Here is a 20,007-nt window from a genome sequence, read left to right on the forward strand (position 1 = left end):
CCATAAAGTTAGTGTCTCTCTCTCTCTCTCTCTCTCTCTCTCTCTCTCTCTCTCTCTCTCTCTCTCTCTCTCTCTCTCATTTTATCTAATAACCATTCTGTTTTGGAAATCTGTATTTGCTTTAATGCTGCATATCATATTTTGACTTAAAAAATTGTGTAATACTAAAAGCTTTTCCAAACTGTACTAAGGATGTGTGCGTGAGTATGAGTGTGTTTTTTGTTTTTTAATTAAGATTTTTATGAACAGGTGCTTTGAGTTGGTTGACTTTTTTGGAAAAAATCAGGTTGTAAATTTTATTATTTTTTAATGAGTTAAAAAATGAATTAGAAATTTTATTGTATTCTGTTCTTTTATGTTTTGGTTGTTAAGTTTAACTTCTCATTTTCTCTTTTAAGCCAAAGTGCTACACCAACCTTGTGGGATTCTCTAGAAGAACCTGATATTCGGGATACTAGTGAATTTGAGTATTTATTCTCCAAAGACACAACTCAGCAGAAGAAAAAACCTCTTTCAGAGACCTATGAGAAAAAAAACAAGGTCAAAAAGGTACTGAGTGATTATAGTAATCATTGTAATAACATATATATACATACACATGTATGTATTTGTCACACGTGGGAATTCATCATGTGCTGCTAGTTTGCTTTCCCTGCTTTCAAAAAAAATGTTTTGGAAGGCTTTGATTCACTTGTGACAAAAAGGAACCAACAGTTTGAGAATGCATGCTTGCTCTTTTGGTCATAGTACCTGAAGTTTCAAACTATTTTTCCAATTTAATTTAGACCTATTTTTTAGCCATTAATCCTATCGAAAAAAATATGGCTATTTAAATTTAATTAATAAAATTAGATAAAGTAAACAATTCAGCCTTTCAGTGGCACTAGCCACTTTTCATTTTGCTCTGTGGCCAGTGGCTACCAGGCAGCACATGCATGAAACATTTCTGCCATTATAGAGCACAGTCTATGCATCGGCGATGTGTTGGTAAAAAACCAAACCTAACATTCTTGTCCTCTGGAGCTTATGTTAACAATCAACATTAGAAACAAAAAGTAAATCAGGCAATCATGACTTAAGGAGAATAAACTTTGGCCCAGAGGCGATGGGGTTACAATTTTAAATAGAGTGTTCAGGATAGTGCTCATTAAGCAAGGTGATTTCTGAGCCAAGGTTTGAGGACTTGAAATCTGACTCTCCCAGTCATCCCATCAGAGAAAAAGTTTATTCTCAAGCAGTCAGATAAATGTGAAGTTGAATCACATCTGTGCTGTGCACTGGCTTTGTGACCTAAGGCATAGTTCTTCCACTCTGTGCCTCTGTCGCCTAACCATGACAGGAGATGATGCCTACTTATATCATTATTCTAAGTAATTATATTATTATTCTAAGTAATTATCATGCTCAGCATTGTGCCTGGCACACCGCCGGCCCTCGGCAAATGCTGGCTGTTCTCATTTTGCTACTGTAGCTGCCACTGCTGTTACTGCTCTGCATAGGTGCTTTGATATTAGCCCAGATGGTGTGGAGGAAAAACTAGGTGTGGAGGAAAAAGTAAAGTACTTGGTTCTGCTATTGATTTGCCATGTGAGCTTGGGTAAGTTGTCTTCCTTCTTTAGATCATATTTTCCCTTTTCTATAAAAGAGGATTAATAATATCTGAGTCCAGCTAACCCACCAGGATGTTGTGAAATTCAAATCTAAGAGGGTGTGGGGAAAAGTGTGTGGTATAGAATGATATTATCATCAACTCTTCATTCTTAGATTATATAGGTGGATTCATCCACTGGTTCCTTTCTCAGGGTAACACTGATTATGAAATCAGCTGAGCCTTACAGGAGAAAAATAGCAAAAATCCGAATGCAGTTTTCTGTGAATGAAATCCGACTTTCTCACTGACTTGAATTATGAATAAAAATCATAGTGAAAGTTTTTCACCCTTTAAGTCCATTGGAATTGTGTTTTCATGAGAAAAATGTGACCTAACAATAATTAAATTTCACAACAAACCTTTTAAGAAGACATATTGAGTGGGACAATTTGAATTTTCCTACTAGAACAATTAGTTCTACAGCATGGATGGACCTAGTGAACATTATGCTAGGTGAAATAAGCCACTCAGAGAAAGACAAATACTGTATGATTTCATTCTATGTGGAATCTAAAGAACAGACTGAACTAACAAGCAAAATGGAGACAGACTCATAGATAGAGAGCAGGATGACAGCTAGTGGGGGGTGGGGGGCAAGGTTAGGGGGTGGAGGAATTGAACAAAAAGGAAAAAGGACTCATGGATGTGGACAACAGTGTGGGGATTGCTAGGGGGAGGGAACTATAAGGAGACTAAATGGTAATGGAAAAAATTCAATAAAGATTAAATTAAGAAAACCAATTAGTTCCAGGCAAAAAGTGAACTGATATGCTATGAAATGTATTCCCATGCAGTTAGATTGGTGTGAGGTGGAAATAAGTGTGCTTTAAAGGCTGGCTGGCCTTTTAAATGCCATCTACAGACACAGAAGACTTGTTTCTATATAAATGACAAAAGAAGAATCGCCATATTCCATGCACTCACCTCAATTTGCCACTCCTAGAATCCTCCTCCGACTAACCAGGAACTCTGCTAAATGCATTTTTCCTCATTATCATATTAAATTTAGTTTTGTCTTCTACTTCTTCTTGGATTGCCATTACTTCTTTTGTTTCTCTCTTTGGATGCTTGGTAACATGTTGTTTACTCAAAAAACTAATTATTTCTGTTTTGGTGAATGGGTATTTTTAAAACATCAAAGCATTTGGTTGTTTATTCTTATTTCTTATCTCATAATTGTTTGCCTATTCAACAAAGGATTTTCACAAAGGTGGTTAGTCCTTGATGTGTTTATTTTGCTTTACTGTCTGAGGAGGAAAACTCCCTTCGTTTGAACTCTTTAATCTTTCTGACCAGTGAGGTTGCTGTACCCCATGTAATCTGCACATGTGTAGTCTCCACTTTTTTCTTTAAGTGGGGCCAAGAATGTCGGTCTACTGGGCTTGATGGTCTCGAGGCTTCTTGGAGGTTTAGTGAGCTTTATGGCCTACCTTAGGGCTGGGATTCTAAGTTTTAAAGAAAATAATGACCTGAATCAATGCCAGAAAACTCTAAGCCTGCCTCCTATAAGCCTTCCTTCCATGTCTGTGGTCAGATTTCCAGCATCAAGTTGGGATGCCTTGGTCTCTTCCGAGAGTCAGATGTTTGTTTTCTCTTCTCTTAAAATGAAAATGAAAGTGAATTGTAGAGGCTCTGAGCAGCTGAGGGGTTTTAGCATTGGAGGCCAACTTCATCAGCTGAAGCACAGAATGGTTCCCGTACAAGATAACCAGGTAGACACTTGCCAAATAGGTCTTTCATAATGACTGATGTGTACTGTATGTTGGAGAATAAAACAGCCAGCATTCTGAGTCTTGGCTGGAGGGGCTTAGCCAGCACAGACACATATATGTGAACATCTCTTAAAGGGATCTGGTCTTCATCTCTCTCTGCATACCTCATTCCTGGTTCAGAAATAACTGTCAAGATTCTGCTGAACTCAGATAGTAGTTTCTAGTTTCATCTTCTAGACTGGCATTTGAAGTTCCTACCACTGGCACCAGTTTAAAGGAAATAGGCACATATATTATTAAACTGGGCAGGCATCCTGTTCTATAATAACATATAGTCTAAGAATTAGAAGGAACCTTCCCGATCACCTAATTCAGTACCTTGATCTGGCACCTGAAAAACTGAGACCTAGAAAGATGAAGTGACTTCTAGGGTTTGCATACTTTTAACTGGGAAGACGTTGATAACGATGAAGACTTGAGAGGATGTACAAGAGCTTCGGCATGTTCATCCCCTTTATTTAAACCATAATTTGACACACTGATGATGGTAACAACAATTATTGGGATGATTGATTTGACGTTTATAGGTTAGAATAGCCATTATTAAAGTCATCCAAAAATATAGCTACACTTGTGCAAATCCAAAATATTTCCTTCATTGTAAAATTATCCAGTTTTCTTCAGGGTCTTCCAATAGGAAGCCAAATCTTTGAATAAAAAGATGTTTTACATTTAACTCCAATATGAAATATGTGGATTTGGACCTCTTTCCCTTTGGCTCTACTAATATTTATATATTAGCTATAAATAAATACTAACTGACAGATTTGCATTGGATGCTCAGGCCTGTGCCAATCTCCTTCATGACACCAGATCACTCTGCCATGGCAAACGGAGCAGTCACCAAACAGAGAAGCAGGGGTCAAAACGCCGGCTCTGCTCGGCACCAACACTGAGTACTGCCTCCTGTTTTTTGCTCTGTGATAACCTTCAAAGCAAGTCTTTACCTTTCCCACACTGGTTCCTTCTCTATAAAATGGGGAATAACAATTATTTACAGGGTTGTTATGACAGTAAAGTGAAATCGTGGTTATGAAAGTACTTTAAGTATTCTCTAGAACTGTGTATTAATCTCCTAGTTTATGAACTAATATGGAAGCTTTGCAAAGGAATTTTTGAACGTCACTGATTCCTACAAGGTTGTTGAAGGTCTTAAGACATTAGCATGTCTAATCCTGGAAATATTTGCAAAGGGTAATCTCTACACCATTCCTGTTTTTTCAATATTTATAGAATTTCACAGCTTTCTCTAATGGCACATGCAGACATCTAATAGTTCATCTCACGTTGGCTAATGTAGTCTTCTTGCGCTGTAAAACAACAGTTTCCGCTGCCAATACACTCATCTTTGCATGGCCTCTCAGTTACATTAGTTCCTGGGAAAGATAGGTCAGCATCTTGACAACGAGCCAGAAATCTGCCCTCATTGTCTGAGATTCTTTCTCCTGGTGCCTGTCAAGGAAGTAATTGCTCTGATAAACTTTCCAGTTGCTTTTTAAACTTGCCCAACAACTTTCAGAAAATCAGCATGACTTGCCAATATTCTTCTCTTGAAATGACACAATCTCACTTTGAATTATAAATAATCTCTGTTCTTGTTTCCTCCTCTGTAAGATGCATAAAATAATTCCTCTCCCTCTACCTTTTTGAAAGATATTTCTCAAGAATAATGAAATAATGGCTTTTCCCTGAGCACTGGGGTTGGGGGGGGGCGGGTGTGAGTCAGGTGGGGAGAGGTGGTGATGGTTCAGCAGACACCAGTCTGTTGAAACATCCTGGAGCCAAAAGCCATCAGTTGTAATTTGGTCACTTTGGCGCAGTTCATAGCTATAAATGCTCCAATCCCAGACTTGATGTCTCAGTTTAGTGGGGAGAGGAGAAGGGTGGAAGGAAAACGTTGTTTGGAAGCCTGAACATAAATTTATAGGGTTTCATAACCTGTTGCCTTCCAAGTTTATATAATTTCAGCTTTTGTGTACAAAGATAATTTCTCAGCTGCCTTGGTAAGGTACATGCATTATTTTCACCCCCAGGAATGAGGAGGAGTTTGCAGTGCCCTTGATATTCCTCATGTATTTGAAAAATGAGCAGTGAAGTTAGAGGTTATCATCTATAGAAATGAGTGAAATAACTTGCTCATGTGTTGATTGCACCGGTATATGACCTTGAGGTCAGTGCTATGTCCAGATTCCTTGCGTGATAGCTGGAATGATCAGGGACTTCCTGTTCTTCGGCTTAAAGGCCCCTCACTGGCTAAATCTACTAAAAGCAAATGAGCTTTTAGTCCAGACAGGCACCAGTTTACAAAAATTCTGCCTCGTAAATTTTATTTGGAAATCGGATGGCCCAAAAAGTTAAGTTGTACTTTTACCTTATTTACTTATTGAAAGAAAGGAGGTGGTTAGTTTAGAACTTGTCAAGTATGGATATCAATGATTCTTTCAGAATGTTGAATCTGCATATTATTCTTGGAGTTCAGCTACGTTTCACTTATTGGCTGTTAAACAGTAACTTAATCTGGACTCGCACCTCAAGCCAGTTGCAGTCATTGGGATGCTCATTACCTGCCCCAAACCACAAGAGGGCACCTTAGAATGCTGAGATATAAAGCTAAATTAGCTTCTTTCCCAGAGCACTGAGAAATGGCACCTACAAGAGAGTAGCTGCTCCTCTGCGCCCTCTTTAGTCTTGTTAACTCTCTTTATTGTAGACCATGAGGCCAAATTTCACAGCAAATCATCCACGCAAAGTGTTGGGAGCCAAGTGCATATTAGAAAGGCTTGTAGGTAATAGTAGAATAGAAATCATTGGTAGACATAGTTCCAGTGCTTAGAGTGAATGACTATAGTATAAAAATGTATGAAGTATTAGACTTAGCCCCTTTGAGATTAATTCTGGAATCACCTACACACACAGAGCTTTTTAAGTCTTCCGTATCGAAAGGGATTGAAGATTTATTTCCATATGGATTTGGGGTTATCTAATTAGAAAACAAAGATGGATGATTGGATATTACAAGATAGTCTGTGAAAGAATCACTATAAATATTTGTATTTTTTTAAAGTATTTATTCTTTCCTAGTTGAGCAACAATTTTGAAGTCTTTCCTGTATTTTCCTGGACCTCATTCATTGATTATTAATACAGGCACTTTTCTAAGACTAGGATACGGGCTGGTGCTGGTCAGTGGCTTGAGGGTGAGTGCTGATGCTGGCACCCTGGTCATGGCAGTGACTCCTCTAGCCTCCTCTCATGCTCTAAGTTTAGAAGTATGTGAGAACATGAAAAGAATGGGCAAAGATCTTGCTGTGGCCTAGTGGCTCAGTTGGTTGGAGCATCACCATGTACACCAAAAAAGGTTGCAGGTTCAATCCTCAGTCAGGGCCTGTATGGGAGACAACCAATGTTTCTCTCTCTCTCTCAAATCACTTTATATATATACACACATATATGTAATTTATATATATAATATTGAGATATATATACATGCACACACATATATCCATCCTTAGGTGAGGATTAAAGAAATAACAGGAATAGGCAAAGCTCTTATTTGTGTATTTAAGTCACAAGCCCAAGTCACTTGGATGCTTTCCCACCTGAACTCATAAATGCTTTGTGAAGTATACACAAAGGCCAAAACAGCCCCTGCACATTCACGTGTTCTACAGGTACCTGCTAATATGGACAGTGAAGATTTCAGTAGTAATAATTATAATAGTTAATGCTACATAAGTGGTTTTTGGTTAAGTGCTTGGCATATATTAACTTATTTAATCATCACAGGAACCCAATAAGATGGTTATTATTATTATTCCCATTTCATAGGTGAGGAAGCTGGAACCAAGAGGGCTGTATACCTTGCCCAGCCTCACTCAGCTCTTAAGTGGTAAGGAAATGAATCCAGCAACAACCCCAGAGCTTGTGCTCTGAGTTACCTGACACATGGGATTTTGATCTGAATTTAACTATAAGTCCTGACTTTCAATTCACTTGGAGAAGTGTGAATTTTCTTCTCTGGTCATTGTTGGGTGACAGAAGCACACTCACTGGCCTTGGTGTCAGGAGACCTGGTTTCTACTTCTGGCTCTGACCTTAACCAACTATTGAATCTTGAGCAAGTCCCTTAAATTTTCTGGGTCTTGGGTCTCTTATCTGTCAAAAGATGAGAACCTTAATTAGATGAATCCCAACTATCTGGTCATTACTTCCACTTTGCAAATGGGGCACCTAAGACCCACCAACTTTTGTTTTACTCATCAGAGGGCAGATGGTCGAGGGGGTGCACGTGTGAACCAACATTGCAGCATGGGGATCCAGGCACAGTCTGGTAGTCCAGCTGCCTGACGCCGTCCGCACCACGCTGTGTGGGTCTGAAGTACATGGGAGCTCAGGGAGTAATCGTTAGGGTTTAGTAACCCCTCAGCCATGTCCTTAAGAGACATAAGTGTATTGGAGAATTACTTGAAAATAAACCACATCTGTTTGTGTGCTGGGGTGCTGCAGGACTGGAAATATGGGGAAAAGTGCAATGGGGAAAGGTGCCAGGAAGCGTGTCTGGAAGGTAACTGGTAGTGAGCCATTGTTGCGTGTCCGGTCACGTAATCTCTCTGGCCTTATGACAGTTTTCCTAACTGTCATGGCATCTCAAATGGATGTTTTTAAAGATGCTTTCCAGATGCAACACACCAGATCACATCTGAATGTGGACACCTTCACACATACACTTTAAAACTGAGTGTATACAAGTGTATTAAGAGAATGAAACCATGAGGTTGGACCTTGCTTTGTTAGTACCATGCGGTTTACTCCAAATCAGCCTCACAACCAGAGTGTTTCTTCTTTCAAAGATGCAAAATTTCCCTTCTCATACTTGTCTCTACTTAACCAAAAATGCATTTAGTGGCAGCAGCCATTGGTTGAGCTGGCCAGCCACCGTTAGCTTGTTTGGCCCTTTACCATCTTCCCCTCCATCTCTCAATTTTCAGGGTCCAGAGGCTAAGCCAAGAGTTCAGGTTGCATTAGACAAAGCTGTCCACACATTTCTTAGGACAGTCTGGCTTGACTGCAGTACTATGGCCACACTTTCCATTTTTGATAATATACCTTGCAGCCCAGAACTTGATTTCTTTGGGGCCTGACCTGATTTCTCTCCAGCTGAGGCTAATTTGCATGGCTGTAAACACGGGCCTTACAAAGCTCACCAACTGTGATAAAAGCAAAGGAAACCTGAGACCACTGGAAACTCAAAAATCCGCCTTCAGTATCTCAGCCTGACTCTGAGTCACGCCTTAGCCCAGGAGGCAGCCAGCATGCAGCAGCTAAAGAAATGTTATTCTGATTGATCTGATTAGGGCAGCAAGGTTAGCCATGGTCAATTTACAGCGACAGTATGAGAAGAAATCATGTGTGCAGCCATGTTCTGGGTCAGCGAGACCCCTGCCATAAGTTATGAAAAGCCACAGTTCTGCCAGGACCATTATCAGATCTCCTCAGTGGGGTACAAATGGGATTGGAGGGTTAGGGGCCCCTCCAGTGGAATGAATGACAAAAGGGGTTGGGCTGGGAAGAGTTAGTGAGTCCTGCTTACTTCCAGCTGGATTCCTGAGCTGCCAAGCCCCTTACACGGGAGCCAGAGAGCCCTGGAGTTCCCCAGTCCAGGGCAAGGATTGTCCTTAGCTCCTCATCGCAATGGAAAGGAGAGGTTGGAAAGGCTAGTTTGAAAAGGACGGAGGCTCTAGATTGGCCCACAGAAAGCAGCCAGATGGAACCTATTGGGCATTTTGATCCCTTCCTTCACCAGAAGAGTGGTTTAATTGGGATCTGGCTCCAGGCCCTGGTTACTAAATAACCCGAGTTTTAGTGTTTTCATTTTCATTAATTAACTTTTATGCTGGGTACCCTATTCGTCACATTAGGCATTTTGCATGTGCAAAATATCCTAGGAGGTGAGAAGGGGTCTTTAAAAATAGTATAGAGCTGCAAGTACCAGGGGGGTTAATTCATGACCTAATTATCACATCACTTTTTACTCTCTAGTAGATTCTCTTGTACAACTTCCTTAGTTTACAACAAGCACAAAAACTTTTAAACATTGTTTTCCAATGGTTATTGCATTCATATTGATGCTGAAGGTTTTTGGATCCTCCACTCTGGGTGTGGTTCTCTTCTTCCGTGTCCAATTCAGGAACATAAATGTTACTTACGACACTGGGATAAGGTACATTAATTAACAGAGAAAGATTTATTTAAGAGGAAGCCAACTGAAAGCCACATTTCTTAAGCTGGGGCTCATTATAAATAGTTCACTCTGTACTACAGTCATCTTATTAATGGAAAAAGTGAGCCAGTGGGAGTGTTGATTAGGGAAGAATGTGATTCAGAATGTAGCAGCAAAATGCCTAAAGCATATGATGTTTGGAATGATTTAGTAAGACATTGGAGAAACTGGGCCATGTGATGCTTTTGTTGTGTGTTACGTATAGGGTGTGGGGATATCTGAACAATTCAGCCCTGTAGGACACAGCAATTCAGTTGCCACCAAAGAGAGTGATGAGCCCCTAAGGCTGAAGGTACAGAGAGGAGATAGGGCTCAGACAGCAAAAGAAGTTCATTCCTATCAACTAAGACTGTGGTGTGTCCCTCATAGCCAGGAAGCCAGTGATGAGGCTGCAGTAGAGGCCTGAGCTCCAGGTCTCTGGCCGACCACCTGCTTTGTCCAGCATGTCTCATGCACCGAGAGCCACAGCTAGTCTAAGCAGGGAAGGTGGTAGTATTGTGGTTCAACAGCAATTTCTGGAAGCCACACAGGCCCTTGTCTTTCTGAGCCATCATTCATCCATGGGGCAAGTCTCTTCATCTCTCTAAGACTCTTCTATATAGTTCCATTGTCTACAAAGTGAGAATAATAACAGTACCCACTTCAAAGGATGATTATGAAAAGTAAAATGATCTGTACGAAGTGTTTAGCTTTGTGCCTGACACAAACATTTGCTGCCGCCACCATACTGTCACCACCTCATCAGTACCACCAGCAGCAGGAAGGAATACGACTGAGAATCCTGGTGTCACCTTTAAAGGAGACCAGAGATTGGGTTCCAACCAGAAGCCTCATTTCTCATTCAGTGATGGCTCCTGGGCCCCCAGAGAGCTACCTGTGCTTCTCCCTGTCATTTCTCTGAGTGTGTCACTTACACATGACTATGTAAGTGAAGCAAATGAATTTAGTCTTGATGCTCAGAGATGAATGTCCTCAAGGTGTGCCAAGAGAAAACCATGCAAGAGAGCAGAAAGATAATACAATTTGTTTCCACTTTCTAGTACTTTTAAAATTTTGCTTCCATGGTAATCTGTGTGGTACAATTTTAAGTGCATTGGCTCTTAGTAAGCAACATGCATCAGGTGACCTCCGAGGTCCTGTTGGAACATGAGAGGGTGTAAATAAGTAAATACAGACATGTTTAGAATGGATGATTTAGGTGATGATGAAACTCATTAGGTTGGTTTCTATATTAACAATGAAATAGACCAAATTAACTATTCTACTTTATTAGTTTTTGTCGACATAATATTACATGCAAGTGCATAATTCAAGTCATGTAGTATTAAAAGACTTAAGAAAAAGCAAAGGTTCTGCATATCTCAACAAATTTCAAGGAATTTTATATTTACACCTGTAAGTAACTCATGGATCAAGAAACAAATTATGATGGGATTCAGAAAAAAGTTATAAATACTCAAAAAATACTGGTTATCAAGACTTATAGGATAGAGCTAAAATGTATGGTTATAAGTGATTATATTAGAAAAGCAAAAGGTCAATAATAAATTAAGCTTCCAAAATTAATAGCTAGCAAAAGAAAAACAAACCAAAGAAATTAAAAGGACCTATTAGGTTACACAACAAGAAAAGTCATTCCTATAGGTCAACTGTGACCAACTATTTATACTTTCATATGGTTTGACCTAATACATTTTAAAAGATTAGAATGGAATTTTTAAAAAATTAAATACAGTAGAGAAGATTAACAAAGTGAAAAGTTTGTTCTTTGAAAACAATAATGAAATTTACAAACTTTCAGCGAGACTGAGCAAAACAAACATAATGATATTAGGAAAATACAGGTGAATGTGACTGCCGTGAACACCACGAGCAAACTTTTGCAAAGAAATGAAAATCTCATGAGATAACTTCCTAGAAAAAGATAAATTACCAAAACAGAGTCAGGAAGACACAGAACACCTGAATGTCCTGTAAACATTAAGGAAATTGGACTGGTAGTTTGAAATCTTTCCACAAAGAAAGTACCAGGCCTAGATGGTTTTATTATTCCAAACATGTCCTTCTCACACAAAATACAGACTAGAAAATGATGTTACACTGAGAGCTGGTATATAGTCTTAATAACGCTACCAGATAAGGACAGGAAATAAAAGAGAAATTACAGGCCATTTCTCCCATACAGATGGGAAGATCAGAAACAGCGTATTAGCAAACTGAATCCTAAATATATTTTTAAATATTGTATTGAAAGCATTAAAGCAGATATAAATAAAAGGAGAGAGATATTCTCTTCGTGAATCAGAAAATCAGTATTATAATATGTCAATTAAACCCAAACTGATTTCTAGTTTTAAAATAATTCCAATCAAAATGTATATATGATTATTTGGAATTTGACAAACTTATTTTAAAAATATGTATGGAAGAGCAAGTTTCAAAAATAACCTTATAAAAGCAACCTTAAATATGATGTTTAGTAAAAAAAAAAAAAAAAAAAAATCAAGTCACAAAAGAATGATTCCATTGGTCTGAAGTTAAAAACATGAAAGCCAAAGAAGCTTATGGAATCTTACATTTGTGGCAAGACTATTTTTCTAAAGCAAGGGAATAATAAACATAAAATCAGGAAAATAAAAAGCTCTGAAAAAGAAAAACCAGATAGGATATTTATTCCACCACATAGCAGTAAACATTTAAGTAACAGGTAGTAAGGTAGCTCTAGTATGGTAATACTTGGCACAGAGAAAAGAAAACCAATGTCAGTGGAAGGAACTGAGGGCTCAGAAGCAGATCCATGCACTTGTGGGGGCTGATCTGTGACAAATGCAGCATCGCAGAGCAGTGGTAAAATTGACTATTAAAAATCAGTGTATGTGTGGCCACAAGGAAAGAAAATAGATCTCTCCCTCACGACATGAATAAAAATTAATTCCCGTTATATCAAGCACATGAATGAGAAAGGAAAAAGTTAGTAGTTTTTAAAAAAGAATATGGGAGCAAATCTTTCAACCTCACTTGGAAAAGACACAAAAAGCATAAGTAAAATAAGAAATATGTACATTAAAATAAAATTACATTAAAAAATAAAAAATACTTTTGCTCAACAAAAGATAACACAACAAGTATGAAGAGATAAGCCGCATGCTTGGAGAAGACATTTGTAACATAAATAACTGAAAAATAATTTCTACCCAAAATGTAGGTAGCATTCTTTCCAATCAATAAGAAAATAGTCACCTTCTAATAGAAAGATGGGCAAAAGATATGAACAGGCTTGTCACGGAATGAATGGTCAATAAACATGAAAATATAATAGTCAACTAGGAAAAGCAGAGATGCCATTTTAGACCCACCAGCTTGGCAAAAATTAAAAAGTATAACTGAAATTTTAAGAGGGTGTCGAGCAGTAGGAACTCTCACTGCTGCTGATGGGAAGATCAGTTATTCCGTGTACTTGGAAAACAGTTTAGCTCAATCTACCTCATGTGAACATGTGAACATGTGCACACTATCTGTTCAAAGTTTTGCACATTTGTACAAAAGACCCATATGAAAATGATTGTGAAAAGCTTAGTTTATTATAGCAGAAATCTGCCCTTTATCATTTGAGTAGATAAATGAACTGAGGTAAAGCCACATAATAAATGGAATACTATACAGCTTTGAAAAACAACCAGCTATGGCCACATGCATTCCCACTGATGCTTCATAGACCTAATATTCAGTTTTAAAATGTCAGAAAAGAATGAGACCATTGGTCTGAAATTCAAAAACATGAAAAGCCAAATGAGTTTATAGAATCATACATTTGTGGCATAACTGTTTTTTAAAAAAATGCAAGGGAATAATAAACAATTCAGAAAAATGGTTCCTTTGGAGGAAGATAACCTTCAAAGGCATTAGTAGTTCTCACTTTCTTAAAGGGGTGTGTGAGTACATGGTTTATTTTTGACATCCTTTAAATTATGCATAGATGTACCTATACTATTTGATATTTCACAGCTTTTACAAGGAAAAAATAAAGTTCTGTGCTGCCCCGACCCTGCTCCCCCCTCGGCCCCCAGAGGCACCAGCTCTCAACGCTCCAAGCTGTCTCTCTCTTGTGTTCTGCTGTCTACTGCGTCTGCAGTTTTAGACAGTTACTGTGGAATTCCCATTTTGGTAGACAAGGATTTTTGTACTTCAAAATTATACTTTAATTCATAAAAGCTCATTTTACTTTTATGAGTCTATAAATTATAGTTTCTTTACCTTATCTTTTGCTTACTACTTTCTGTTTCTTCTTTCAAGTTCCCTTTTTAATATTTTTTTTTTTGGTTTTGACTTCTGTATTTTATGTTAGAGATTTCTTCAAATAGTTGGTGATCCTTGGCTGCTATTCTATATACAAGATTGGGATGTGATAAACCTGGATAGAAAGCCCCAATGTAAGTGGACAGGGTTTGCCTAGTGTTGAATCTCATGGTGGGGGAGACCAGACATTTCACTTACACCCCACCCCCGCCAATGATGGGATCTGTTAGTCTTTGCTCTTAGAATGATCCGTTTTTCTGGATGGAATTTCTCCAGGCACCTGACTGGGGATGGGGAGTGGGGTGTCATCCTACCTGGGAGCATTCTGAGAGAGAAGCCTAGAAGGATGTGGAATTTTGATAATTCATTTCAGCACAAGACCTCAACACCATCCACTGTGTGCCTGATGTCTGTGAGTCCCAAGTCTGGTTGATTTTCTCTAGAACCTATACTTCCTGATCATGATAGGTAGGGTTATGCATCTGACACCTGATTGCACCGTACACTAACTTTTAAATAACCCCCGTATATTCAGCTACCACACCACCCTTGCCTTCCCCAGTACATGAGGCCTCTAATGTGGGCACGTCCAAGGTTCTACCTTCTTCTACAGACAATTAGGTTTGTCCTTTCATCGCTGCATGAAATTTACTGCCCTTCCAAATACTCTGCCTTCATACTTTCTGTTTTGAAATTTAAGGAGTCTAGTAGTTCACTAAAAATAGATTGTGTGTTTCTGATCCTCAATTAAGGTTGATTTTATGGGAGAAAAGGAAATGAAAAGGCCTTTACTCTGCTAGCCTAAAACTCAAAGGTGTTTTACTTTTCACATCTTAGAGCCTATTGTCTCGTTGCAACATGATTGAAAAGGCATGTGCATCCTTGCTGGGATAGGATGTATTTAAAGGGAAAGGACACAGGACTAGTAGTCAGACACCTGGGTGACTCTGGGCAAATTACCTACAGTGTGTTTGTGGCACTCGTACTATCAGAAGGTGACTCATCCTTATGGGAGAGCCTCCGGGTACATCTGCTCATGATTGCAGTGAGGATGGGTGAAGGGGCTCACTCACTCTTCATGGGTGATGCTGAGTAAACTTCTGGGACCATGGTTATTCCATTCATATGATGACTTACGTATAAAATGTAACGTGTGCTGACTTTCCGTGGTGTATGTGCTGTGAGAGTAAGGAGGATGATAAAGACTAATTACAGGGGAAATGTGCTGAGTTATATACCGTATGCTCTAACAGAATCTTGTAGCAATTCAAAAATGTGTGTGTATAGTGCTCTTTCATCTTTGCTTTCTTCCTAACATTTCCTGGAATCATTGTTTTATGTTTATGGAAGGAACTCAGTGAGTCTACCAGAGCAATGTGTTACTTATGTCAACTGTTGTTAGCCAGAAAGTTAACACAGTAGAATGACTTAGGTTATAAATAGTGCACGTTACAGCAATGGCTGCAAAGTAAGACTGTGTATGAGGTTGTTCTAGGTGAAGTATGTCCGTAAAAAGAAACACTAAAGCAGCTTCAGGTATCTTTAGAGAAGGAAGTGTTTCTCTTTGAGTTTTGTCACAGCCTTTGCCTCCAGTGGCCCAAAGCTTGAAGCTAGGAGTGCCCACTGTCAGGAGTTCTTCACCTTCTAAGCAGAAGTGGGAAAGAGCGAGGTAATTTGCATCATGATATGCTCTAAATCAAAGGCCATCCATCATTTCTGATATCTTGAAAGCAATGATTATCATATCAAAGACATGTGATGACATTGAAGATAATAACTTTTCTGTTGTCCATTATCTCTAAACAGCTTGGAGTAATTATTAGCATGTGTTCTTTTCAAAAGCCTAACAGTAAAATTTGGAGAGAAAAGCCCTATCTGAGCCACCAAGAATATATATGAGACTGGGTTCAGTGTCTTAATAGTACATGAGAAATTGTATAAATAAGACAGGAAGTCCAAAGGTCTTATACACTTTGTTATTTGGAATCCTTAAGAAGGCAATATGGTTGTGTACCTGGGATTGGCCTTATATGAGAAAGACAACCTCCTCAACTGAGCATATAGCTTTAAGAGAAGACTCTGTGGAGACTGAGAGAGAAAGGGAAACATTTTCAGCTAGCTAGCCAAAAAAGCTTTGGGAATCAGAGATTATATAAACATATGTACATATATATCAGTCATTGTGCTAACTACCAGTGACAGTAAACAAAGTAATACATTTGTTGGTGGTCACCTGGCTACTCAAAGTATGGCCTACAGACCAGAAGCAAAAGTACCACCTGATAACTTATTAGAAATATAAGAATCTCAGACCTTGTATTAGTCTTCGAGGGCCGTCTTAACAAACTGGGTAAATAAAAATATCAGAAGTGTATTACCTCACAGTTCTGTAGGCTGAAAGTCTGAAACCAAGCTATTGGCAGAAGCATGCCCCCTCTGAAACCGGTAGGGGAATCCTTCTTTTCTTGTCTTCTCGTAGTTTGCCGGCCATCTCTGGCATTCCTTGACATGCAGCTGCGTAACTCCAGTCTCTGCCTTCATCATTACTTGGCATTCTTCCTCCATGTCTCTGTCTTCACATGGCCATCTTGTTATAAGGATACCAGCCATATTGGATGAGGGGCCACCTGACTCCAGTATGTCCTCTTCTTAACTAATTATATTTGGAATGATCCTATTTCCAAATAAAGTCACATTCTGAGGTCCTGGAAGTGAGGGCTTCAACATAGCTTTTTGGGGGGAAATACAATTCAATCCAAAACAGGTCCCAGCCCGTTCTTAGTGAACAAGAACCTGTATTTCTAATGACATCATTTGTAATTTGCTTGCACATGAAACTTCTAGAGGACATCCCACAAATTCTTGATTGTCTCATGCTATTATAGACAATGTTCTAGTGCCCCTACCAAACTTTTCTAAGGGCTTTGCCTATGACATGCAGATGTATGTAGGATGAAGATGTTTCCCATGCAACTTAGGAATGATCGAGAGAAAGCTTTCCCTTTCCTCCTCAATGCTAGGTCCAGGAGGGTGGGAAGGAAGTGAAGGAACATTTGCTCTACCAGTCATTGGCAGCCATGCAGATGGATTGTTGGGACAGGAGGAGTGGAAAGTGGAATTGTAATATAGAAATTTAAAACAAACAAACAAAAACCCAATAAAACATGACTCAGAGGTCCTGTGGCATCATGCCTATGGTATATCTTGAGTGGTGAACCTCTGGACTCTAATCCCTCCTGAAACAAAGAGTAAATAAATTGTGTACCCTGCTGCTAAAAGTTGAGTTACATATATGCAATAAGCTCTGGCCTTAGAGTTGAACCGTGATAGTTGGAGGCCACCGAAGGTACAGAATTGAAGTTTTCTAGGTTATCCTGATGTTATTAACTTTTGTCCCAAAGAGAAGTCATAGCTCCTCTTGTCTTAGCGTTCACACCTTCAGTTTGAAAAGCAGAGCCTTGAACAATTGGACCTGTGTTTTGTTTTGTTTTTATGTTTTACTATAAGTTGGATCTTTCATACATCTTCTGTTTCCCTTTTCATTTTTTTTCTGCTGTATAGCCCTCCATCCAGTTGCTTCTCACTAGGTTAGTTGTCAGTGGTTTAGCAATGTTTCCTGATTGTTACAGGTAAGCACTCTTTAAGGTTTTTTGAGCTCCAAGAAATAATACGATGACGTTTTTCATCTGAGCCTTTGTGTGATGGCAACTTTGGCCTTGTCTGAAGACAGGGCAATGGATGCATCGGTCATATTCTCTCCTAGGTCTCTAATCAGTGAGAAAACACATGTGATTTTGTTTTGGAGTTTGTTTCATGCGTAACACAAAAACTCTAAAACCATCAGAATTATCTGCTGCCCACATTCCCACTCCTCCCCATCCCACAGGACCCTCTACCCTGTGCCCAGCCGCAGCCTTCACCTGCTATGGCCTTCTCTTCATTTGCTTTCTCAACAGAATCCACAAGCCTGAAAACCAATAAAAGGGTTTTTGTGTTTCATCGGTAAGGGAACAGGATGCCAAATATGTTCTCAGATGCAGGACAGGGTGACAATTTGCCTTTTCACATTTCTTGGTGAAGAGCCTAAATCCTTAAAGTAAACTTCATATGAGCAATTTTATGTGTCCCCAAAAATAAGGCCATGGAAAGGATTCAGACTTAACAGTTTGACAGAACAGTGAAGCTTAGTTTGCCTCGACACATTTAGTGGGACAGATAATCAGGCTGAGTGTGGAAAGCTTATTTTAATGGCATTATTCAGGCCGTCAACAGAGGCCACTACCCAGAAGCACACCCAGCCATGATGGCCATCAGCAGTGAGGACTTGTTTGTACCAAGCCAGGTGACATCTCATTATACGGTACTATGGAGCCAGCCAGCCAGCTTCTCTGGGTGTGGTGCCAAAGAGTGGCTGGGGGCAGAACATGGGAGAAGGGAACAAGGAAGCTGAGTTGCATTGATTTTCCTGAGCACGTGCCAAGAACCAATTGCATGTTTCCAAGGAGAGATAGCAAGGTGACTGCCAACTCCAGTCCAGCCATCGCCTCCAGCTGGCCCTCACTCCTGGGACTGGCTGGGACCAGTCGTTGCTTATCTCCAGTCACTGCTACACTAGAAATGGCAGGAAGGGCTCAGAAATAGCCACAGCTCTGAAGGGGGATTGTGTCCATTGCTACCTCTCAATTTTTTTTTTTTTTTTTTGTATATAAGGCCTGCATCTAAGGGCTACCATGCCTCATGGCCTCGTATCATCTTGTGTCACTTCTTGGACTGTTCTTCCATTGGGGAATTCTCACTCTATTTCCCAAGTTAGACTTTTATACTTATAAAATAAGAATTTACAATTTGGTGGTATATGAATGGGTGACATTAAGTGAGAGTAAAATTAAATCTACATGCCTTCTTGATATACCATGACTCATCCCCAGAACATACTGCTGTTTTGTCCAGCCAACATCAGATCCCATACTAATTTATATTTATGATTTGGAGATATCCAGAGTAAATTACCATCTTGTTCATCAGAGCTGGTAGTCCTTAGGACAGGTGCATCAATGTCTATATCTCTGACAGGATTTTACCTGCCTTCCAGCCTAGTCCACAGAATGTCTTCAAGATAAATGCCACAGTCATCATGCAAGCACCTTGATCCCTTTGCAAGCCAGTGACTTAGAAAAGCAAAGGATCACTGCTAATAAGACAGGCTGGCTTGTCATCAGTAGTGCATGTGCTTTAATCCAGCCTCTTAAAGTCTGTAGTTTTGCCAAGTAGTGGCATTCAGTGAGTGTTGATATGAAGCATAAGCAAAAGATAGTGCCAGTCTGAAGGTATAAAAATAGAAGTAGTGTTTTTTAGAACTTTCCTTTAGAGAGTCAGATTGTTTACTTTCTGTATATTTTCCACTGTGGGGTACAATGTCCCTGAGAGAGGCAAACCATCTACTCATTTGTTCTCTATAGTTGAAAATACTCTACATCTGGATATTTGAGATATCTGCTCATGTGTGTGAACTCTTTATTTGTTTGCTTTTGGTAAGAGAGGATGGTTGAGACAGGAAAGAGAGCAATGTGCCCTTCTTTGCCCGCAGTTCCCAGGATAAGTTCATTGCTGATAATGAGCATGGCTGTATTTAACTAGACCTGGTGCCTAGTCTCTAGGTTCCATGATAAAACCAACTTCCTTGATGATGGAAACCCTGTGACTGAAACAGAAAATTCACATGTGAGGACTAAGCCAAAGAACAGAATATATTTGGTGTCTGGTGAAGGTGTAGGTATAGAAATCATCTTCACTTTCAGGTGGGGAAGGCTTGCTAGAAGAAGACGGTTTCTATGATTATCTTAATTTTGTAGCTGTGCCTGACTCACTCAGCAGAGCATGCTTCTAGCATTCATGATGTAGTCAGACCATTCATTTTTATTTTTCCTCCTGGCCATGTCTCCCAAGCCCAGGCAGAAAGCTAAACATATGTAAGGATTTTATGTAGCTGCGAAAGTCCCACTCGACCTG

General features: G+C 39.4%; 1 protein-coding gene across 3 annotated transcripts in view; it reads left to right on the plus strand.

Annotated features, from left to right (window-relative positions):
- Window positions 1–20,007, plus strand: part of FMN1 (formin 1) — a 403,953-nt gene that overhangs the window by 223,423 nt on the left and 160,523 nt on the right. For all 3 annotated transcript variants that reach the window (XM_053928167.1, XM_045201498.2, XM_024567895.4), the window contains one exon: window positions 399–549. In XM_053928167.1, coding sequence (XP_053784142.1) covers window positions 399–549 — 151 coding nt within the window. The remainder of the gene's footprint in view (window positions 1–398; window positions 550–20,007) is intronic.

This window comes from Desmodus rotundus, chromosome 7 (genome assembly GCF_022682495.2).
Source record: "Desmodus rotundus isolate HL8 chromosome 7, HLdesRot8A.1, whole genome shotgun sequence".
NCBI lineage: Eukaryota > Metazoa > Chordata > Mammalia > Chiroptera > Phyllostomidae > Desmodus > Desmodus rotundus.